A 24,977-nucleotide genomic window follows, 5' to 3' on the forward strand; every position below is an offset into this window, starting at 1 on the left:
TCCAGTAGTAGTACTGCTCTGTACTGGTCTCACCCTCCAGTAGTAGTGCTGCTCTGTACTGGTCTCACCCTCCAGTAGTAGTACTGCTCTGTACTGACACTCACACTCACCCTCCAGTAGTAGTACTGCTCTGTACTGACACTCACACTCACCCTCCAGTAGTAGTACTGCTCTGTACTGGTCTCACCCTCCAGTAGTAGTACTGCTCTGTACTGGTCTCACCAGCAGCAGTTGGAGACTTCATACAGCACAGCTGCTCATGGCCATCACCAGACCTCCCTGCTGCCATGAAATGACTGTTTCAGAGCCCCTATGAGGATATATAGGGGTATCACAGGGGCTTGTATGTCCTGTCTATAAGACGCCTGGGGCATCAGAGTACTGCTATACAACACCTGCTATACAACACCTGCTATACAACATCTGCTATACAACATCTGCTATACAACACCTGCTATACAACACCAACACCTGCTATACAACACCTGCTATACAACATCTGCTATAAAACACCTAAATATAAGAGCCCTGAGCAAGGATTGTACCAAACTAAGGATACCCCTCCTCCTATCATCCCCTGCATAACACATTCTGGCTGCCTGCAGCTGCCACTAGAGGGCGCTCAGTGTATACTGATTTATAATGCGATTAAGTCCCTCTAGTGGCGGGGTATGGAGTTTCTTCTAGGTAGGATCTGCTGGATTATTTACCCTCCTAGAGACGATCTTCAGCACCTTGAAGGGTCCAGACCTCCCTCAGCTATATAAGTACAAGTCCTCCAGAGTTGGTGGGTGTAGCAATAGGGGGCGGTCACACTCGGGTCCTCGTACATGAGGGGACAAAAAAAGGGCGTAGTTAGCAATGTTACATTTGGTGTCAGGGGCTTCGTCTTAGACCTCCGACATTTAGCCATAGTATGTAAATAATAATGTGACGGGGCGGAGAGTATATCAGAGTATACAGAGACAGTAAATGTAACTAGACTCTAAGTGAACTGTAGTGGTGAGACGTGACCAGTAGATGGCAGCAGAGCTCAGATTGTACTCCATACTTTATTTATATGGGACTTATCACATATGATAAGACTAGCTTTTACCCGCGACTTCGTCTCCGGTGATTTGAGAATTGGGCGGACACAGATGTGTGAAACTGTAAAAGTGCTTTAAAAAGTTTGGTGGGCTAGCAAATGTGATGTGTTGTATTGTGTATGTCGTGATACAGACAATGTGATGTGTTGTATTGTGTATGTAGTGATACAGACAATGTGATGTGTTATATTGTGTATGTAGTAATACAGGCAATGTGATGTGTTATATTGTGTATGTAGTGATACAGACAATGTGATGTGTTATATTGTGTATGTAGTGATACAGACAATGTGATGTGTTGTATTGTGTATGTAGTGATACAGACAATGTGATGTGTTGTATTGTGTATGTAGTGATACAGACAATGTGATGTGTTGTATTGTGTATGTAGTGATACAGACAATGTGATGTGATGTGTTGTGTATGTAGTGATACAGACAATGTGATGTGTTGTATTGTGTATGTAGTGATACAGACAATGTGATGTGTTGTATTGTGTATGTAGTGATACAGACAATGTGATGTGTTGTATTGCGTATGTAGTGATACAGACAATGTGATGTGTTGTATTGCGTATGTAGTGATACAGACAATGTGATGTGTTGTATTGCGTATGTAGTGATACAGACAATGTGATGTGTTGTATTGTGTATGTAGTGATACAGACAATGTGATGTGTTGTATTGTGTATTTAGTGATACAGACAATGTGATGTGATGTGTTGTGTATGTAGTGATACAGACAATGTGATGTGTTGTATTGTGTATGTAGTGATACAGACAATGTGATGTGTTGTGTATGTCATGGTACAGACAATGTGATGTGTTGTATTGTGTATTTAGTGATACAGACAATGTGATGTGATGTGTTGTATTGTGTATGTAGTGATACAGACAATGTGATGTGATGTGTTGTATTGTGTATGTAGTGATACAGACAATGTGATGTGTTGTATTGTGTATGTAGTGATACAGACAATGTGATGTGTTGTATTGTGTATGTAGTGATACAGACAATGTGATGTGTTGTATTGTGTATTTAGTGATACAGACAGTGATGTGTTGTATTGTGTATTTAGTGATACAGTCAATGTGATGTGTTGTGTATGTCGTGGTACAGACAATGTGATGTGTTGTATTGTGTATGGAGTGATACAGACAATGTGATGTGTTGTATTGTGTATGTAGTGATACAGACAATGTGATGTGTTATATTGTGTATGTAGTAATACAGACAATGTGATGTGATGTATTGTGTATGGAGTGATACAGACAATGTGATGTGTTGTATTGTGTATGTAGTGATACAGACAATGTGATGTGTTATATTGTGTATGTAGTGATACAGACAATGTGTGTTATATTGTGTATGTAGTGATACAGACAATGTGATGTGTTATATAATGGAAAGCTATATGTAAATGTGAGTGAGTAGAGTGAGGGCTCCCTGTGAGGTGACAGTAAGGAGTGTGCAGGCAGGTTGAGGCAGGAAATGCCAGGCAGTGTGTGTGAGTCTATAGCTGGGGCTAGGAGTCCTGCTTTTGTGAGTCTCCTTCTAGGAAGCCATGTTGTTTAGTGGCACCAAAAGTAGCCTGTGACTCAATCCTAAGGGAAAACTATGTTTGTGGAAAATTGCACGCAAATCCGTCCAGGCGTTTTAGCGTGATTGAGGAACAAACATCCAAACTCACAAACATCCAAACACACAAACTTTCACACTTATAATATTAGTAGGATTAGATACACCACTCAGAAAGAAGGAGCGTGTGTGATACAGCATAGACTCATCCAACGCAAACATAGTATACACCAAGGCGTAGCAATCATGATAGGATTAGATACACAGCTCAGTATACAGTATCACACAGGATAGGATTAGATACACAGCTCAGTATACAGTATCACACAGGATAGGATTAGATACACAGCTCAGTATACAGTATCACACAGGATAGGATTAGATACACAGCTCAGTATACAGTATCACACAGGATAGGATTAGATACACAGCTCACTATACAGTATCACACAGGATAGGATTAGATACACAGCTCACTATACAGTATCACACAGGATAGGATTAGATACACAGCTCAGTATACAGCATCACACAGGATAGGATTAGATACACAGCTCAGTATACAGTATCACACAGGATAGGATTAGATACACAGCTCAGTATACAGTATCACACAGGATAGGATTAGATACAGCTCAGTATACAGTATCACACAGGATAGGATTAGATACACAGCTCAGTATACAGTATCACACAGGATAGGATTAGATACACAGCTCAGTATACAGTATCACACAGGATAGGATTAGATACAGCTCAGTATACAGTATCACACAGGATAGGATTAGATACAGCTCAGTATACAGTATCGCACAGGATAGGATTAGATACAGCTCAGTATACAGTATCACACAGGATAGGATTAGATACACAGCTCAGCAGACAGTATCACACAGGATAGGATTAGATACACAGCTCAGTATACAGTATCACACAGGATAGGATTAGATACACAGCTCAGTATACAGTATCACACAGGATAGGATTAGATACAGCTCAGTATACAGTATCACACAGGGTAAGATTAGATACACAGCTCAGTATACAGTATCACACAGGATAGGATTAGATACCCAGTTCAGTATACAGTATCACACAGGATAGGATTAGATACACAACTCACTATACAGTATCACACAGGATAGGATTAGATACACAGCTCAGTATACAGTATCACACAGGATAGGATTAGATACACAGCTCAGTATACAGTATCACACAGGACAGGATTAGATACACAGCTCAGTATACAGTATCACACAGGACAGGATTAGATACACAGCTCAGTATACAGTATCACAGGATAGGATTAGATACACAGCTCAGTATACAGTATCACACAGGATAGGATTAGATACACAGCTCAGTATACAGTATCACAGGATAGGATTAGATACACAGCTCAGTATACAGTATCACACAGGACAGGATTAGATACACAGCTCAGTATACAGTATCACACAGGATAGGATTAGATACACATCTCAGCAGACAGTATCACACAGGATAGGATTAGATACACAGCTCAGTATACAGCATCACACAGGATAGGATTAGATACACAGCTCAGTATACAGTATCACACAGGATAGGATTAGATACACAGCTCAGACAGTATCACACAGGATAAGATTAGATACACAGCTCAGTATACAGTATCACACAGGATAGGATTAGATACACAGGTCAGTATACAGTATCACACAGGATAGGATTAGATACACAGCTCAGACAGTATCACACAGGATAAGATTAGATACACAGCTCAGTATACAGTATCACACAGGATAGGATTAGATACACAGCTCAGTATACTGTATCACACAGGATAGGATTAGATACACAGCTCAGTATACAGTATCACACAGGATAGGATTAGATACACAGCTCAGTATACAGTATCACACAGGATAGGATTAGATACACAGCTCAGTATACAGTATCACACAGGATAGGATTAGATACACAGCTCAGTATACAGTATCACACAGGATAGGATTAGATACAGCTCAGTATACAGTATCACACAGGATAGGATTAGATACACAGCTCAGTAGACAGTATCACACAGGATAGGATTAGATACACAGCTCAGTATACAGTATCACACAGGATAGGATTAGATACAGCTCAGTATACAGTATCACACAGGATAGGATTAGATACACAGCTCAGTATACAGTATCACACAGGATAGGATTAGATACACAGCTCAGTAGACAGTATCACACATTATATTTGGGCTCCTGGCAGCCATTACTGTATATTTCTCAATTTCATCTTCATTACAACCCCATAATAAAGATGGCGCCTTTTATCCTCACGTGCCTAGTGCGCCTGCGCCCCGCTGCTTAGTCCGTGACCTAGCCTGTTCAAAGCTTTAGCTCACTGATTGGCTGAAGCGCCTGACCTCATAGTGTCACGTTTGCGCGTGCGCCTTCCTCTTCCACGCGCTATTATCAATTGAGGGCGGGTGTAGTGGTCGGCGCTCGCTGATTGGCTGGCACGGTGACATGTCCCCGCCCCTCCCGTGGCTCCAGGCTCATGGCCGGTGACGTGAGGAAGCGGCTTGTCCTTGTGTCTGGCGGTTTGTCGGTGCGGTCGCGGTTCGGAGGCCGGGTAAGAGGTGTGTACAGCGCACTACAAGTCCCAGCATCCTCTGCTGCCGCTATGTGGCGACTCTGCGGTGCAGTCATGGAAACGCCGCTGTGTGCACATGGTGCGATGGTGTCAGATGTTCGTGATTAACCCGCGACTTGCCGGGCTGTAGAGCGAGGCATGCTGGGACTTGTAGTTCTCCTGGTGATATTTCTATGTGTGACATTGTATCTTCTCTCCGGACACAATGTAACAAGTGCAGCTGTCACATGGCAGCGATGTGTGTGTGAACAAGGGCAGACGGGGTTATTCTGTAAGGTCCTGTTCACACTTGTCTGTTATCAGTCTGGCTCCGGTCCTCGCATTATTTATCTCCATTCCAATCATTCAAGCTGCCACGTGGTGTGAACTATGGCGTAATATCTGACGAGTTATTGTACGGAGAATTGACTAAAAACTGCACGAAAAAAAATTTCCTGTATGAATTGGATCTGAAATGATGTACGGCGCTATAATGTCTTATCGTTGTGATGAGAATGGGGTCCGGGAGACCAAGGGTCCTGAGGGATGGTGGGGGTGGGGGGTGTCCGCCATGGCAGGCTGATCTGCGGGGGTACTCGGAACCCCCAATGTCATGGTCGGTCAGACACTAATGAAGATTACAGATCTGATCACTACAGCGCTACCTAGGGACCATGTTCTTTATGCTGTTCTGGACTCTAGGTGGCGCCGTATGGATTAACCTTATAATGTCTGCCCTCTGGCTTATGGCGGCTGCGATCCGGTGGGTCAGGTGCTCGGTTGTCAGAAGCCATGATGGGGTAAAAGGGGGGCACAAATAATCTCGGTCCCCAAAAATATAAATAGCTGAACCAGTTCTAGAAACTCAAGGCTGCGACTGTGACAAAACTGCAGCTCTGACTGCGACTGATCTCTGTGGAGGGAGGAAAGAGCATGTAAAGAGTTAAACCAGGCCTGACCTTAGAGCGGCGCCATCACATGACGCCCCGAGCTGCGGATTACTGATAATGACTAATTAATTGGATTTTACAAAAAAATATGACAGGAATGAGGGAGAAGAGGGGGGAGCAAGGACCTGAGGGGGGTGACCGGGGGAGGGGGTCATGGGAACCTCATTAACCCCTAAGTCACCAGTCTCAGTGTTGGGTAAATCTGCGCACACCAAGGATTACCACCGGTCACTTCCCTGCCTAATAATGCTGCGTGTGAACAAGGCCAAGAGCCAATAAGTAGAGTCACCGCCCCCGGACCTTTACCCTGACACTGATCATCAGGCGCTGGAGGAAAAGTGACACCGCAGACCTTTAGAACTACTGCAGTCCTATGTAAGGCTATGTCTGGTGTGCAGCCCTGGGTAAGGCAGTGTCTAATATGCAGTCCTATGTAACACTACATGCCTAATGTGCAGTCCTATGTAAGGCTGTGTAACTGGTGTGCAGTTGTGTCTAATATGCAGTCCTATGTAACACTATATGCCTAGCGTGCAGTCCTGGCTAAGGCTGTGTGACTGGTGTGCAGCTCTGTGTAAGGCAGTGTCTAATATGCAGTCCTATGTAAAGCTGTGTGACTGGTGTGCAGTCCTGGGTAAGGCAGTGTCTAATGTGGAGTCCTACGTAACACTACATGCCTAATGTGCAGTCCTATGTAAGAGTGTGTGACTGGTGTGCAGCTGTATCTAATATGCAGTCCTGGGTAAGGCAGTGTCTAATATGCAGTCCTATGTAACACTATATGCCTAATGCGCAGTCCTATGTAAGACTGTGTGACTGGTGTGCAGCCCTGGGTAAGGCAGTGTCTAATATGCAGTCCTATGTAACACTATATGCCTAATGCGCAGTCCTATGTAAGACTGTGTGACTGGTGTGCAGTCCTGGGTAAGGCAGTATCTAATATGCAGTCCTATGTAAGGGTGTGTGACTGGTGTGCAGCCCTGGGTAAGGCAGTGTCTAATGTGCAGTCCTATGTAAGGTTGTGTAACTGTTGTGCAGCTGTGTCTAATATGCAGTCCTGGCTAAGGCAGTGTCTAATATGCAGTCCTATGTAACCCTGTATGACGTCTCCCTCATTTTCTTCCCTCTTCTCCTCCAGGTCTTGTACGTTTCTCTCGGAGTCGGTCGTCTCGCCGCAGATCTGGGATTCCTGCAGGGATGACGGGAGGACAGTGACGGTAAGAGCAGCCTTTGTTGTGTGACCTCCGGTGTAAGGCCAAGTTCACACTAGTCTTACAACCTGACCACAAGTCTAATGGCCTGGTGACCTCATTGCAGATCCCGGGTGATTCGACCTCAGGGCAGGCCGTGACCGATCACATCTGCGTTCGGGTTTCTCTCTGCATGCTTCGTGCGGACTTCATTATCGCCTATGGGGTCCACGTGGTTTCTTAGGTAAACGCTTTTTAATGCGTATAGGTGTCCGTTCAGGGGGGGGTCCCCAAGCGGACTTCCCGAATGTAAACTGGGCCTTACTGAGGGTTTGCTACAATTGTATCCAGTCTAGACAATGCTCTGTGAGCTTAATGTATCCGCAGCAGCGTCACACGATGGGACTGAGGACCCTGCTCATAAGAGCTTGCAATCTATGAACAATTGTAACCACTCCGCAGCTGACAGACACCATTGTAGTCATCGGGGGGCGCCGCTCTCTTCGTGTAACTGCGGTCAATCGGGGGCCAGACCAAAAGACCTACCGACGCAAGTGCGAACTTAGACTTATTCACTAACATGGAAACTGGAGAAGAAGTGTAGCATAAGAGTTATAGGGCATGTGCGGTGGCGGGCTCCTGCAGGGCGTATAAACAGGGTGTGGACGTACAGTATGTGCCTATATATAGATGTATAATATACACCCACACCAAGAAGGTCTAATATAGTATCCTAGAAACCTGTATATAATATCCTCGGGGTGTATATAGACACACGTCACTGCCATCAAGAGGTTTCCCTTTCCCAAATCCATCGGTAAGTGATCTGTGACGCCCAGTCCCCGCACAGATCAGCTGTTGTAGCGTCCTCGGGGTGCAGTTTGTGCAGCCGTCCTATACACGTGATAGTAGTGGCGCAGCAGCTCCGTCCAGTGCCTAGTGGTGGTTCTGGTGTACTGCAGCGCCCCTCCTATAGGTCGTATAGTTGTACATGCCCCTGGGAGTGAAGGGAAGGCATGGCGTCGGACCCAAACAGATCACTTGGATTGGTCATCCGTAGGAAAATGGGGACAGAATACCCCCTTCATACAACCCCCTGCAGCAGCTATTAGTGGGGTGACCACTGGTGTCGATCCTGCTCGGTTAACCCCTTAGAAGCCGTGATTATTAGCGAGCGCGGCATCTATGTGGTCATCCCTGTTCTTATGGCATGCGCGGAGCCTAAGGGGGGTCTCCAGGTCCGTCTTTGCAATAGACGGATATCAGAAAATGCCAAATAAAAGGTAATCCAATAATGTTCTGTGCCCCAAAATGGTACCAGTGAAAACCTCAACCCATCCCACAAAAACTAGTCCTCGCAGCTTCATTGCTGGGGCGAATACAAAAAGTCACAGCTTTTGATGGGGATAAAAGCAAGGAAAGGGTTAAAATTTAAAGGGGTTATGCCATGTACACGCTGATCATGTTGGGATCCTTGTATCCACCGTGTCAGTCTCCACCGTAATCATGGCATTCTATTCTTGCAGTACTATACTGACAAATGACTGAACATTCAATATAAGAACAGAATGACAGGATTACAGTGAGGACTGGCACTGTGAATGCAAGGCAGGAGTTAGAAAAACGGAATAGCACACCATTCAGGGTCCATAATGGGCAGACCATACGTTTTTTTTCCCCTTCGTCCTGTACATAATGGCGCTGCTATATCTGACTACTGCAGCAATGATTATTACTTCCAGCGTGTTTCCCTCGCTGCTCCATTGCTGGGTGTCTCTGTCACACATGACTGTATTCGCGCTGTCGCTATAATTGCCGCCCGTGACGCACGACGCTGTAGATAGAAGCCGCTCTATTTTCGGAGCCTCATCCTCTGCCGCTGCGTACCACAAACAATGGCGTCAGCTGGGGCTGCACTCGGGGTCTGTAAACAGCTGGGTGTCTGCATCTGTGTGTGCACTGCAGGGGCTGATATCTCCAGACTGTGCCCCATAAGATTGCGCCCCCTTGTTAATGAGTACAGGATGGGTATGACACTAGCTATACATTGACTCCCATATAACGATCGCCGTTAATGAGTGACCGCGGGGCGCGCTCGACCCTTGGCTCTCCGGAGTTAATGATACTGGGTGTGGGTTGGCCGGGTTCAGGTCTTGGGTACCAGGTATGTCGGCGTCACCTGTGACCCACATTCAACATGGCGTGCACAGGTCACGTGATCAGGGTAGTCTTTCCAGTGACCTCTTTATATGACAGCCATATATAGCGTAGGTCAAAGGGCATGTCCAACATTTGGCATAAGCCCTAATTAAAGGGATTCTACCATTAAACTACCTTTTTTTCTAATTACCATGTCGGAATAGACTTAAGAAAGGCTATTCGTCTCCTACCTTTAGACGTGGTCTCCGCCGCGCCGTTCCGTAGAAATATCGGTTTTAGCCGGTATGCAAATGAGCTCTACGCAGCAATGAGGGCGGGCCCTAGCACTGAAAGGCCGATGCGCGCATCCCCATTGCTGCCCGAGGGCTCTTTCCTGCGCCGCCTCCTTCTTCTGCAGCAACTCCGCCTCTTCTGGCTTCTCTGGAAAGCCGTGTGACAACCCCTTGCAGAAGCTGTTAACTGCGGTCGGAATAGTTGTCACTCGGGTTTCCTAGCAATGAAATTGTAACAAAAAGATACAAATTAACCAGATTTAAAGGGACCTCCAATTCAGCTTAAAGGGATTCTACCATTAAACTACCTTTTTTTTCTAATGAACACGTCAGGGGAGTTATATCAGGGGAGCGTTTCCAATCTAAGTTGGGGGTCACAGGGGTTGAGTCTGCTGGGCAGGTTCAAGGGCATGTCCACCATTGGATACCAGCCCTGCTTTAGCATTGGGGCCCTTTAAGTAGTTAATTTGTATCTTTTGTCCCGTTACATAAAACTGTTGCGATGAAACCTCAGTGACAACCATTGGGGATGCTCGAACCATTCCTACAAGGGTTGTCACCCAGCTTTCCTTTGGGTTGGTGGGATCTGACCACTGTCTGCAGACTATTACCCTCTGTGTTGTGCTTGGCTTGCTCTGCAGACTATTAGAGAGTGTGGATTTCGGCTCTAATCCTGATTATAGGAGATTAGGAGTCGGTTTCCAGGGATTATCGACTTCTCGGTTCTTATTGACGCTTCATAGAATTCCTGGTCTCAATTGAGTCTGGGCTGTGAGCGCCCCCATCAGGCCACAGCACAGGACTGGCTAGCGCGCTGGCTTTAGTGCCACCTCCTATAGAGCGGTCTCCACAGTCGGGGGGGGGGGGGGGGGGGTCTGCTCCTAATTTTACCCCCAGAGATAAGCAGTGCCAGGTTTGGGGCATCCACTGATCTCTGCATGCTCGGTAGTGCTGTGTGATGGTGGTCGTAGTGGTCATGACCCAGCTTTCTCAGGATGACTGTGGCAGATAACAGGGAGCAGTAGATTGTATTCATTCACCATTGTGCAGATAAGATAGACTGCGGGTGTTATTGTCCTATGGTCGTCTCCACATTGGGATCTGATAAGCGGCGCCCTGGCAGCTGGTGACTTCCCACAGTCCTGAGATGATGGGATTCCCAATGATTAACTACAATCTCTGTGTGAGAGGGGGAGGGGGCGCCCAGTGTATAAAGGCTGGAGGAGACCCCCCCCCCCCCCCTCTAAAGCCAGGAGCCCATGCCAGAACCTCCATAGGACTGATGATCACATTGAGGTATAGTCACATACAGCTTATTGTATCCAACCTGGGACACGACTCCAACTCCATTTATGTGGCCGTCAGGGGTGGCTTGCAGATAGTCGTGTCATCACAGGGTGGGACATAAATTTGGCTGCATCCACCCGTCTGTTCAGATACAGTTGATAGTATCATGTTGTATGTCCCTCATCTAGTGTCGTGACATTGCTTATGTGTGGAGGTGGTAGAACAATCGAGGGGGAAGGGGCAGCACAAGAGGAGAATTGGAACCCAAGGACACTAGACGGTGGAAGAGATGGAATTGTTAGAGAAGTCTACGAATAAGGGGTAGCACAAAAGGAGGATTGTAGAGGGGGTGGAGGTGGTAGAGCAATCGAGGGGACAGGGGTAGCACAAGAGGAGAGCTGTAAGAGAATTGGAACCCAAGGACACTAGACAGTGGAAGAATTGTTAGAGAAGTCTACGAATAAGTGGTAGCACAAAAAGAGGACTATAGAGGGGGTGGAGGGAGTAGAGCGATCTAGGGGACAGGGGTAGCACAAGAGGAGGACTATAGAAGCGGTGGAGGTGGTAGAGCAATCTAGGGGACAGGGGTAGCACAAGAGGAGGACTGTAGAGGGGGTGGAGGTGGTAGAGCAATCTAGGGGACAGGGGTAGCACAAGAGGAGATCTGTAGGAGAATTGGAACCCGAGGACACTAGATGGTGGAATTGGTAGAGAAGTCTATGAATAAGTGGTAGCACAAGAGGAGGACTATAGAAGGGGTGGAGGTGGTAGCGCAATCTAGGGGACAGGGGTAGCGCTAGGAGAATTGGAACCCGAGGACAGTAGATGGTGGAATTGGTAGAGAAGTCTACGAATAAGGAGTAGCACAAAAGGAGGGCTGTAGAGGGGGTGGAGGTGGTAGAACAATCTAGGGGGAAGGGGCAACACAAGAGGAGAGCGCTAGGAGAATTGAAACCTGAGGACACTAGACGGTGGAAGAGATGGTATTTTTAGAGAAGTCTATGAATAAGAAGTAGCACAAAAAGAGAACTATAGAGGGGGTGGAGGGCGTACAGCGATGTAGGGGGCAGGTAGCACAAGGTGTGATCTATAAGAGGACATTTTGGGACTGCAGTAAGTCTTTCACTTGCTCCTCATTCATGGTGGACTTCAGCCCGGGCCGCGCTCCTCCGCACAGTAAAGCATTAACCGTTTATGGCCGGCCGCTGGTTAAATCCTGACTTTTTGTTTTTACAGGCTTAGATCCAGCTCTTAGGATTCAGACGTCCCTCACACTCATGGAGCGCGGGCGGGATCCTTCACCATGACGTGTCCGGGGAGACGGTCGGAGTGCGATAGTATCTGATCTGTTGGCAGTGCCGCGCCATCCGGCAACCATGATGTTCACCACGGTGGATTACGTCATCTTCGCGCTGCTGCTGGTCCTGTCCTCGGCCATCGGATTGTATTATGCGCTGAGCGGGGGGAAGCAGCGCACCACGCAGGAGTTCCTCCTGGCCAATCGCAGCATGGGGTTCTTTCCGGTGGCGCTGTCCCTCCTGGCCACCTTCCAGTCTGCGGTGGCCATTCTGGGGGTCCCTTCGGAGATCTATCGGTTTGGCACGGAGTACTGGTTCCTCGGCTGCTCCTACATCCTCGGGCTGCTCATCCCGGCGTACATCTTCATACCCGTCTTCTACCGGTTGCGGCTCACCAGCACCTACGAGGTAAGACGAGGACTGAGCGAGTCGTCTTCAGGAACTTTGGTTCTGCTGCTTCTTAGGGTTGGCAATTAGGGAGTCAGTAGTCATTGGGGTCCGCCGAGCTCTGTGTATACTGTAATCTGCCTGTCTGTTGTTCTGGTCCTTCAATGGATAGGCCAACACCAGTGTAAGTTCTGGTAATAGCTCGGCTCCTACAGGGGTCCCGGATTATAGTACCGCCAGTTGTTACTGTTGCGGCTCTCATGTGAGATGTTACGATGTCTATAACCCCAGACGGTTGGGACAAGTGCACACAAGATGGCGCTGCTGCCGGATACAACACCCGACTAGGGAATATGGTCTATAAGTTGCTCTCTGCTGCCCCCCCTGGTGATCACTGCACATGGACGTCGGTTTTATCCTCTCTGTTCTCTCTTGCAGTACTTGGAGTTGCGGTTCGGTAAAACTGTGCGAATCTGCGGCACCGTCACCTTCATATTCCAGATGGTGAGTCCCGTCCTCCATTGCCGGGGTGTTTGCAGCTTCACCCAATACAATGTACAGATGGGGACGGGGATTGTCCTTAGTGTGGGGTCCTATGAGGAAAAACTGATACAACTGTGACAAATCTATGGTGTCACATGGTACAGAAGGAGCTCAGTCCCATTCAATTGAATAGAACTGAGCTGCAGTACCAACCACAGTCACTACGGGGCGCTGTGCTTGGTATTCAATGAAGAGGCCGCATCGCTCCCCCAAATGCAGCGGCCTCTACAACCAACCCAGTGGTCCATTTCCACCCCCCATACTGACATCCTATCTTAAGGACAGAGACCCAGATCCCAGAAAACCGCTTTAATATCTTACCATAGTTGCCCAATCTCCAGGCCATGACGAGCCCATGACAACACTTCCTGTTCTCTATTCTGTTCAGTCTGTCTGGGAGATTTGTACGCCTACAGCCTTGTATGAAGAATTACTTCGCTGTTCTGTAATGTGCGGCCTCAGCCTTAAAGGGGTTTTCCCTGACTTGCAGCCTTAAGATCTATCTATTTGTGATCAGTGGGGGTCCAACAAGGATCAGCTGGCTGAAGCGGGCGCAGCGTTCATGTGAGCGCCGCAGCCTCTTTACTGAATACCGAGCACAGCGCCGTACCTGTCGTAGTGGCTGTGCTTGGTATTACAGCTCAGCCCCATTCACTTGAATGAGACTGAGCTCCTCTGAACATGACGTCATCAGCACAGGGAACAGGTCACAGTGCACATAGGCTGCATAGCGTCTTCATACAGCTAATCTGGGGTTCCTGGGTATTGGACCCCAACAAATCTCATACTGAAGATCTATGATCTATTTGCAAGTCCACGATGATGATGATGATGTAGTACGCAGAGCTTTGCTAGTCCGCACAGTCCTGACCATCTGACATGACCTTCTCTATGACCTGCAGGTTATCTATATGGGGGTGGTCCTATACGCTCCGGCCCTGGCCTTCAATGCAGGTAAGTCAGAAACGTCTAACCCTATAAATGACTGAAAACCGTAACGGCGCCCTGCGGTTTGTCGATTGTCAGCGTTCCAGGAACATAGAGGTTAATTCCTACTGATTTCAGCTGCAGAAGAGCTGAGACTTGTATAAGGGGCGGGGCTTAATGATCTGTGGGGGGAGGCTCCTGCTGCAGCCAGAGGGACATGATGAAGATGACTTTGAACTACTTGCACGTTGCAGGCGTTTCTTTACATTAAAGAAAAATTAGACGAAATGGGGTAAATTTTAATTTTTTGTTTTAATTTTCATGTACTGCTTTTGTCTTTGCAGTAACTGGAATCAGCCTCTGGGGGGTGGTACTGACTATGGGACTGGTCTGCACATTATACACCACACTGGTAAGGTTTATTACCTCCCCCCTGTCCTCTGCACTGCTTAGCGCCCCCTGTGGGCCGCTGCTGATCACTGCCCCCTCCTCTCCATACAGGGTGGGCTGAAGGCCGTTATCTGGACAGACGTCATCCAGACCCTGGTGATGTTTGCTGGGCAGCTGGCGGTCATCATTGTCGGTACGGCGAAGGTGGGCAGTATCCAGGACGTGTGGAACATCTCCATGGAGCATAATAAGATCTCCGGGATAAAGTAAGTGGCGCATTCTGCCCTGGCACATTGTAACGAGACTTTGGGGTAGGCCAAGGGGTGACACATCCAGGAGGAGAGACCTTCTCATCCATATACTGCTTGGTATATTGACACTTCTAGAGAGGTCATACATTGCAATAGAATAGTGCCCCCTGCAGGCTGGAGTCAGAACAGGACTCAGATCTGGACCCCAAGCTGAAGAAATGCACCAGGGGCAATGTCTGAAAATGGACATCCCCTTTAAGAAACAAGATGACCTCAGAGATGTCAATATGTAATAGAATAAGAAGGTTCAACCCGAAATAACTCAGTCTGACAACATGGAGATGTATTATCAGCAGATCCATCACCTACAGGTCAGAGAACGCCATCCTAGCCCATCCTTACTGGCTGTACCTTCTTGTTTCAGCTTTAACCCAGACCCATTTACCCGCCATTCTATATGGTCTCTGGGCATCGGAGGCATCTTCCTAATGTTGTCTTTGTATGGGGTGAACCAGGCGCAAGTGCAGAGATATCTCAGCTCCCGTACAGAGAGGGAAGCCATCTTGTAAGTATTTGGTAATGTAACCTGCAATGTATACATAGATCACTGTACATACATTACATTACTTATCCTGTATTATACTCCAGAGCTGCGCTCACTATTCTGCTGGTACAGTCACTGTGTACATACATTACATTACTTATCCTGTATTATACTCCAGAGCTGCGCTCACTATTCTGCTGGTGCAGTCACTGTGTACATACATTACATTACTTATCCTGTATTATACTCCAGAGCTGCGCTCACTATTCTGCTGGTGCAGTCACTGTGTACGTACATTACATTACTTATCCTGTATTATACTCCAGAGCTGCGCTCACTATTCTGCTGGTGCAGTCACTGTGTACGTACATTACATTACTTATCCTGTATTATACTCCAGAGCTGCGCTCACTATTCTGCTGGTACAATCACTGTGTACATACATTACATTACTTATCCTGTATTATACTCCAGAGCTGCGCTCACTATTCTGCTGGTGCAGTCACTGTGTACGTACATTACATTACTTATCCTGTATTATACTCCAGAGCTGCGCTCACTATTCTGCTGGTACAATCACTGTGTACATACATTACATTACTTATCCTGTATTATACTCCAGAGCTGCGCTCACTATTCTGCTGGTGCAGTCACTGTGTACGTACATTACATTACTTATCCTGTATTATACTCCAGAGCTGCGCTCACTATTCTGCTGGTACAGTCACTGTGTACATACATTACATTACTTATCCTGTATTATACTCCAGAGCTGCGCTCACTATTCTGCTGGTACAGTCACTGTGTACATACATTACATTACTTATCCTGTATTATACTCCAGAGCTGCACTTCTTCTAACACTTCCCTTTCCATGATTTCCTGGATTTCTCCCGCAGGTCGTGTTACGCCGTCTTTCCCTGCCAGCAGCTGGTCCTGGCGTTGGGTTGTGTCACCGGCCTGGTGATGTTTGCCTATTACCAGAAAAATCCTATCCCAGAAATGGTTGAGGTCCCAGACCAGGTAAGCCCCCGCACCCCTCAGTGCTCTCTGTCCCGTGCCTTGTCCTGGCTGCACCCCCTGTAGTAGTTCGGTGTCCGTGCTGTATACCTACTACCGAGCCCATACTTGAATCTGTCCGCTCCTACCTGCTGACGGTTTCCATTCGGTATAGAGACTTCTGGTTTATATACTTTTGCATAAATATGAGGATTTTCTGATTCAGGCTTGCTTTGAGTGAATAGAAGTCTTTGTTGCTTACATCCATGTCGAACACTAGTCTGAACATGGCTTTGCTGACGTGGGTGCAGGGTTTGTTACTCTGTGAGGACAAGGTCAAACCATGTTTCCATTCACTGATGACAAGCAGACATACTGAGCCATTGAGGGAGGTGGAGACGATGTTATGGGGGTGGTTACCTAAGTGGTTGGTCACAGTGGTGGGCGGAGACTTCTTTGCTAATGCTCAGGGTAAGGGGCGGAGTCTTATTGTGGTTTCCTGTTGTGGCGATCACTTGCTGACTGATCTCTGATTCGGTTGTAGATGGTGCTGTACTTTGTCATGGACATCCTGCAGGACTTCCCCGGGCTGCCTGGCCTGTTTGTGGCCTGTCTGTTCAGCGGCGCCCTCAGGTGAGCATAAATGTGTGTTACATAGGACTGCAGCGCCACCTGTGGTATGGCATATCCCAGGGTCACTACCATAACCGTCTACTTTCCGCTCCCGTCCTCAGCACCATCTCCTCCGCCTTCAACTCTCTGGCTACGGTTACAATGGAGGATCTGATAAAGCCGCACTACCCCAGCCTGACCGAGTCACGAGCAACGCTGCTCTCCAAGTGCCTGGGTGAGTATGGATGGTGTGATGGCGGCCAGGTCAGTGGTGAAGGTGTCCTTATCTGGGGCTGGGGGGGTCTTGCGTAGGATTTTCAATAATTGGGTATATCATGGCCACTGACTCTTCAAAGGGAAGCTAGCCAATGATAATAAGTAATAAGACGACACTATTTTGGGGAGTAGTGGAGGTTCAACCCTTTTACACTTTGTTTAAGGCTCTCCGACCCCCTTAAAGGGAGTGTCACCAGACCCCCCCAGCATATTTTCTCAGCACTGCAGATAGATAGGTTAGGGTCAGCTGTATCATTCGGTGGTTTCCCTTTGTAAATCGGCACCTCCGTTGCTGAGATATCCCTGTTTTTGTCCAGAACACGGGGGCGGCCATTGCTCCAGAGCTCATTTGCATATTGACAAAAATGGCAATATCTCCGCAACGGAGACTCCGATTTACAAGGGGAAAGTGGCGTCTGATTCAGGTGACCCTAAGCTATCTATCTGGAGTGATATGCTGGTTGTGGTGACACTCCCTTTAATTAACCCATTGCAGTACACCTCTTGTCCCCTAGGTGGTGCTGTTTCATTATATACTACACAGATACTCCTTACCCCCTGTGTTTCGGGCAGTCTCTCCCATATCTCTGATGATGATTTTTCTTGCATTGTTTGCTCCATCTCCTCCATATATGTCCGTTGCGTTACTCTCCGCACCCCCCCCCCCCCCCCCGGCCATCCCACGTGATGTAACGTACAGTGCATACTTTACAACTGTGTGGTAAACGCTCATGTCCTGCGCAGGTCGCCGCCTACCGCGGACATATCCACCACACACAGTTTGAGGTATCCTGACTGACGCCCCATTGGATTCTGGGTATGAAAGCTCCAAGTGGCGCATGATGTCACCTGTTACGTTTGCACCATTTCGTCAGCATTTGCACCATAGCCGTGTCCCTTGTGCGAACACTTCAGCCCTCAGGAGTATCCAGCTTTTCTAGAATCCTGAATGACAATTCTGCCTAATGACTTGGTGCTAGAGCGAGAAATCTGAGCCATTATCCCAATAGGAGAGCCACCCAGCTTTCCCAGGAGCTGATATAACCAGCATACAGAATGGATGGAGGGCTGAACTGTTGCGGTGGCGTTGTGCTCCTGTAGCCCCCTCCCCCTCTGCCTATGCAGCGCGGGCCATCACCTTATTCATCCTGTGCCCATTTCGCTAAGGGCGCCCCCTTCTGGATCTAACGCTCTGTCTCCTTTCAGCCCTGATGTACGGACTCCTGTGCCTGGGAATGGCCTATCTCTCCTCTCTGATGGGCTCCGTGCTGCAGGTAAGTGTCACATCCTTCTGGGTCCTCCAGCAGCACAGAGTATTTCAGCAGATTAGTGGGTCTGAGAGGGGCCGGGTCCCCAGCAGCACAGAGTATTTCAGCAGATTATTGGGTCTGAGAGGAGCAGGGTCCTCAGCAGCACAGAGTATTTCAGCAGATTAGTGTGCTGATCTTATAGGGGAGGTCTGAGAGGAGCAGGGTCCCCAGCAGCACAGAGTATTTCAGCAGAGTAGTGGGTCTGAGAGGAGCAGGGTCCCCAGCAGCACAGAGTATTTCAGCAGATTAGTGTGCTGATCTTATAGGGGAGGTCTGAGAGGAGCAGGGTCCTCAGCAGCACAGAGTATTTCAGCAGATTAGTGTGCTGATCTTATAGGGGAGGTCTGAGAGGGGCAGGGTCTCCAGCAGCACAGAGTATTTCAGCAGATTAGTGGGTCTGAGAGGGGCAGGGTCCCCAGCAGCACAGAGTATTTCAACAGAGTAGTGGGTCTGAGAGGAGCAGGGTCCTCAGCAGCACAGAGTATTTCAGCAGATTATTGGGTCTGAGAGGAGCAGGGTCCCCAGCAGCACAGAGTATTTCAGCAGAGTAGTGGGTCTGAGAGGGGCAGGGTCTCCAGCAGCACAGAGTATTTCAGCAGATTAGTGTGCTGATCTTATAGGGGAGGTCTGAGAGGGGCAGGGTCCCCAGCAGCACAGAGTATTTCAGCAGAGTAGTGGGTCTGAGAGGGGCAGGGTCCCCAGCAGCACAGAGTATTTCAGCAGAGTAGTGGGTCTGAGAGGAGCAGGGTCCTCAGCAGCACAGAGTATTTCAGCAGAGTAGTGGGTCTGAGGAGCAGGGTCCTCAGCAGCACAGAGTATTTCAGCAGATTAGTGTGCTGATCTTATAGGGGAGGTCTGAGAGGGGCAGGGTCCCCAGCAGCACAGAGTATTTCAGCAGATTTGTGTGCTGATCTTATAGGGGAGGTCTGAGAGGAGCAGGGTCCCCAGCAGCACAGAGTATTTCAGCAGAGTAGTGGGTCTGAGAGGGGCCGGGTCCCCAGCAGCACAGAGTATTTCAGCAGAGTAGTGGGTCTGAGAGGAGCAGGGTCCTCAGCAGCACAGAGTATTTCAGCTGATTAGTGTGCTGATCTTATAGGGGAGGTCTGAGAGGGGCCGGGTCCCCAGCAGCACAGAGTATTTCAGCAGATTATTGGGTCTGAGAGGGGCAGGGTCTCCAGCAGCACAGAGTATTTCAGCAGATTAGTGTGCTGATCTTATAGGGGAGGTCTGAGGGGAGCAGGGGTCCCCAGCAGCACAGAGTATTTCAGTTAGGGCAGGGTACATGTGGCTGGTGTGGTGTCCACAGTCATGAGGGGATTGTCTGTCCCGGTATAACGTGTCCTTTCCTCCCCGCAGGCTGCTCTCAGTATTTTCGGCATTGTCGGAGGACCCCTGCTCGGAGTCTTCTGCCTGGGATTCTTCTTTCCCTTCACCAATTCCATTGTGAGTCTGTCTGTAGTGTCCTAAGATCTCTAGGTGTGTGTGATGATAGATTACATGGCCAGATATAAATTGTGGGGCAAAATGGGATTTATGTAAAGTGGGGCATTTGCAAAAAAGCAAACAATTTGGCTGATAACAGAGAACCACAGTGAGTGCGCGCTGACTATATACAATCTCTGATAACTTCTAGCTATATTACCGCTCATAGCACCTCTCCTTCCCGTTTCGGCAGGGCGCCGTCGTCGGTCTGCTGGCCGGTCTGATCATGGCTTTCTGGATCGGCATTGGCAGCTTTGTGGACAGAATGGCGGCCTCCTCCCCCGCTCTGAACGCCACCGTCATCCCCGATATGGGGAACGTCACCACGACCGTCATGACCACGCTGCTGACGTCGGCTGCGGCCACCAAGAGGTGAGAGAAGCGGGGGAGTCATGAGCTCATGTCCAGGGATCGGCCTCTTGTATGGTGGGTGTAGGGGGTTGAGTATTTTTGGGCCTGTCCACTCGTTGCTATAATCGATGTATCTATTTTGTGGCCTTCTGGTGCCACCTGTAGTGTAAAGCATGGAGGCCGGTGCTGAATTCTGGTGGTCATTGCCCCCTCCAGGTATGCTGGTACATGCAGTTGTAGGTGACCTTGACTTTGATCTCTCTTTGCAGCCTGAGCGGCCTGAAGAAGTTCCACTCCCTGTCCTACATGTGGTACAGCGCCCATAACTCCGCCACCGTGGTCATCGTGGGCATCATCGTCAGCCTGCTCACCGGTCAGCGTTAACCCTTTCTGCTATTTCTATCATCACAACCTAACCACCTCCGTTCACACATGTGTCCGTATATTTCAGGCCCGATGAAGGGGAGGGACGTGAACCCCCGCACCGTGTACCTTGTCCTGCCCAGGCTGCTCTTCTTCCTTCCAGATCGGTACAAGGAGAGGCTGAGGTTCGGGGTGCCGCACATTGCTGAGGTAGGGGAGCGTCACGCCACCAGGCTCTTAAAGGTATACTACCTCGCCATGTTTCTTCGCTTCCCTGTTCCAGGTTGTGTCCTTAATTCTGCTCCAGTCACCTCCAGAGCTGCTGTCCGTTTCATCTTGCTCCTCCTAAACCCGTTGTCCTTTCTCCTCAGGATAAGACCAACCTCGATATCGATGAGAAATCCTGCAACGGTTTCCTGAACGGAAATGCGAAAGGAGCGGACAAAGACGACATGGAAGAGACCACGCCAGGCTTCTCCCGTCCTGATGGTGGACATTCGTATATCGTCCAGGAGACCTCCCTGTGACCGGACACAAGACGTCGGGGAACTTAGAGGAGCCGGCCGGTCCGTGCCTGATCGTGGTGGTGATGATCTGTGGCCTTCTAGGACCTCGGAGTATGAAGGATGTAGAGGCGGGTGGGTTTTTTATATGACCCCGTCCATTCCATGGGTTCTCCTTGTGGTTCCTTAAATGGTTCGCGACCCCAATCCTCAAGACTTTGGGACAATGATGTAATATGTAGACCTTCTGGGATCGGATGTCCATCTTCTCATCTTGCTGCCGGTGGTCCGGATTACTGGTGGGTTGTACTGCAGAGTAGAGCATGGGATCTTCTCAAGAACCTGAGCTCCACCTTAAATGGTTATTCCCATCTCAGCCAATCATGGCAAGGATAGTGCGACACGGACAACCAATTCTTGGGTAACGGGTGAACGGAACGACTCTGTCCTGTGTCTGTAACTCCAGCTGAAGTCAATGGGAGTGACCAAAATGGAGTAGAGCTGCGCCGGTCATCTGTATCCCTGGTGGTTAGGACTTCTTCTTCTTCACGGCCATGGTTTGCAGAGATGGGAATAGCCCTTTAAAGGGAACACTTCACCAGGACAAACCTCTTAAAGGGATTATCTGGTTTGGATAGTCCTAGTTGACACCTCTAGTAACTAGTCCGGTCAACCAGTCCCGATGATGATGACTCTTGTGACTCCTTCAGAGGGGTGGCGCCCTCCATTTGTCTACTGAGTTTATTAAAGGGATTTTTCAGGATTTATCAATTGATGCCTTTAACTTAGGATAGTCATCAATTGAAAATCGGTGGAGGGCCAACCCGCGCGATCCACTCACCATTCGGATGTTGGAAGAGGCCACAGCATTGAGGTGACCACCGCACCCTTTAAACCAAAAACCAAGCACAGCGCCGTACAATGTATAGTGGCTGTGCTTGGTATTGCAGCTCAGTCCCATGCGATCAGGCCACGTGACCTCACATGGGATCACATCAAACACCTGGACCCGAGTGTCAGACCCCCCGCTGATCTTCCATTGATAGGTCTTCATTGATAAAGCCTGGAAAATCCCTTTAAGGTGCTAATTAGCATAAGCCACGCCCCCAGTAAAAGTCGGTGCAGTTGCATTTTATGGGAGTCCATCCTGGTGCCGTGTTCCCTTTAAACCGATACCGTCTGATCCCCCCTCGATCGATAGATCTCGTCGTGATCGCACCGATCCTGCTGACTTAATAATCTTCGTCTTGAGCTGGTCTCGGGATTCTCTCTAGTGACCTGTCTACTGTGACTTCACCATCCCTCGACGTCATACTGTTATTCTGCCTCCGGGTGGCGCCATGATCATAGTACAGTTTAGAATCCTGTCCTCGTCCCTGTGCTAATAAGAGGGGAAGATGCAAAAGATGGCTGCCCAGCCGTTCCGTCATGGAATTCTGCCTTAGACATACCCAGCTGCCAAAAGATAGCCACTGACCGCCGGGGCATGCTGGGACTTGTAGTTTTGCCACACCTGGAGAGCCGCAAGTTGCCTTTGGGCTCCCGGATCAAGGTCCATGTCCTATACTGAGCTGTCCATATTGTGACCTTGTAGCTTTATGTGCCGCCATATACGGTATAATGTCTCATTCGTTGCTGCTCTGGATGTGTATATATTTATAATAGTAATATATCTAGGACCTATGAGGGTCTTGGAGATGGCCGCACAATCCACCATATTGCTCCCCTCCCCAACCTCCCGTAGGCTCACTTTATTTATCAACATTCCCTTATTATACCACCATCCTATTACAGTTGAGTGACTTTCATCTCCCTTGGTTATACTTGAGGACCTTCTAAGCCAACATGGTCTACACCCGTGGCCTTCATTACTGAGTTCTGATAGAGGACCTCTCCAGGGGTCTTGTCTTTGGTGCCAAAAGTCATCGGGTGTGATCCCCAGACCTGATTGGTCTAGATGGGTGTAACCTTATGCTAATCTGTCTAGTTCTGCTGCCATATTGGTGGCCCAGGTCATCTGGGTCCCATCAAGAGTCTCCAGCACGTGGTCTACAAAGTCCACTGGTGGCCCGATCTTCAGATCTCACCATAGACTTGGTAATTTCGAGAACTCCACCAATCTTCCGTAGTTAATCTGACTTGAAATTTCTCCAGACGTTGCGCACAGTCTTGAACTTTGGTCAAGAACTGGTTTCCGTTGAAAGACCGGCTGAATACAAGGCCATCGATCTCTACCACAACCTTGAAAGTTGTCCTGGCTATGGTCCCAAACTTGGCATTTATCAATCATGAGCTTGGCCGAGACCCAGAGAACCATATGAGACTCTGGAGTCCATCAAGATTTGGTCATGAGATTAACCCCCAAAAAGTTCTTGTGGTGAAGAACATCTAAGGGTCTCCAAGATACAGTAGACTCTCTCCACTCTTTACACGTGTCTCATCTCCCTATCATGGTTGTGTATTTTTGGAAATATTTTTTTTGTGTTGTATTCATTTCATGGTCTTACGTTCCACTCCAGTCACCTCCAAAGAGAGAGAACTTCTTAGCCAGCTAAGTTTTTGGAATCTGTCAGCAGTTCGTCCACCATGTTTGGACAGTCATGAATCCTAATGGCCACACCATGGCCTAAGCTCCTACACTACATGGGTATGGGCTATGCAGAATTTTTGCTGCTTTAAATGTGACTGGAGTAGAAGGCGTGACGTAACCGTCTTGTCCAAACTGGAGATTGTAACTTTTCGATCATTTCTTGGGCCTCCCTCTCCTGGTCCCGGGAGTCTTTTTGTACCAGTGTTGTTTTTTGCGTTTATTTATGTAGAACCACAAACCTCGACCAATGAAAATTTAATTTATTTTGTGGATGAAGAAATTGTGTAAAAAAAAAAAATTGCAAAAAATTTTATTCAAAAATATATTTTAATTTATTGCTGTTTTTTGTCTTCAACGCAAATTCTCAGTCGTGTTTCTGGGGAGTCGGTACAGTTTGGTTATGTCTCGTCCAATGACAGATTGAGGGTCGGTCATGTGACTACTCATTCTATAACTTTATATTGGAACGGAATTTGTCTCAGGGAATGGAATATTCCAATAATCTATGGAAGGCGATGGACTGAGACTTACAGGTTCAGACACATGATGGGCCGGTTTAGCATCTCATGTCTTTTGGATTCTCTGTCTCCTGACTATCTGTATATTGTGTTTTAATATTCAATCGGGTTTTGTAAAATTGTGTATCAAAAAAATGAATTTTTACATTTCGTTGCCATAAAACTGTAAAAAAAAAAAAAACAACCAAAAACTAATCAATACCTGAAATTGAGCAACAAAGACACTAAACTGTGGTAAAATGGCGAGCGTTCCAGTACAGCAGAAGAAACCGGTGATTGGTGATACATTTAAAGGAATATTCCAGTTACCCCTATTCAAAAGGGGACAATAGGGGTATCTTGTGATTAGTGGGATGTCTTGCACCCCGGTTCCAACCAGAGTGCTTGGTCATACTGAATAGGGTCAGCCGGAGGTAGCCAAATGCTTACTCAGTTTTCCAGTGGTCCCCATTCAAATGAATGTAACGGCACGTGATGCAACCAGCCAAA

The 24,977-nt window shown here is 48.0% G+C and overlaps 1 protein-coding gene across 3 annotated transcripts; it reads left to right on the plus strand.

The window, feature by feature from the left end:
- Positions 1–5,207: 5,207 nt before the first annotated feature.
- Positions 5,208–24,679, plus strand: SLC5A6 (solute carrier family 5 member 6). Of its 3 annotated transcripts, none has more exons than XM_075261970.1 (17): positions 5,208–5,285; positions 7,374–7,452; positions 12,381–12,850; positions 13,268–13,333; positions 14,275–14,326; positions 14,644–14,711; positions 14,801–14,955; positions 15,365–15,505; positions 16,384–16,507; positions 17,028–17,116; positions 17,218–17,330; positions 18,578–18,645; positions 20,038–20,124; positions 20,357–20,535; positions 20,784–20,887; positions 20,966–21,087; positions 21,249–24,679. In XM_075261970.1, exons 3-17 carry the CDS (start codon positions 12,521–12,523, stop codon positions 21,402–21,404), a joined length of 1,854 nt encoding a protein of 617 aa, XP_075118071.1. In that variant the 5' UTR covers positions 5,208–5,285; positions 7,374–7,452; positions 12,381–12,520; the 3' UTR covers positions 21,405–24,679. The 3 variants fall into 3 exon arrangements, with proteins under 3 accessions (XP_075118071.1, XP_075118069.1, XP_075118070.1); XM_075261968.1 differs by having other exon boundaries at positions 5,223–5,292; XM_075261969.1 differs by lacking the exon at positions 5,208–5,285 and adding an exon at positions 6,396–6,639.
- Positions 24,680–24,977: the final 298 nt, after the last annotated feature.

The sequence above is a fragment of the Leptodactylus fuscus genome, unplaced genomic scaffold (genome assembly GCF_031893055.1).
Source record: "Leptodactylus fuscus isolate aLepFus1 unplaced genomic scaffold, aLepFus1.hap2 HAP2_SCAFFOLD_705, whole genome shotgun sequence".
NCBI classification, from domain to species: domain Eukaryota; kingdom Metazoa; phylum Chordata; class Amphibia; order Anura; family Leptodactylidae; genus Leptodactylus; species Leptodactylus fuscus.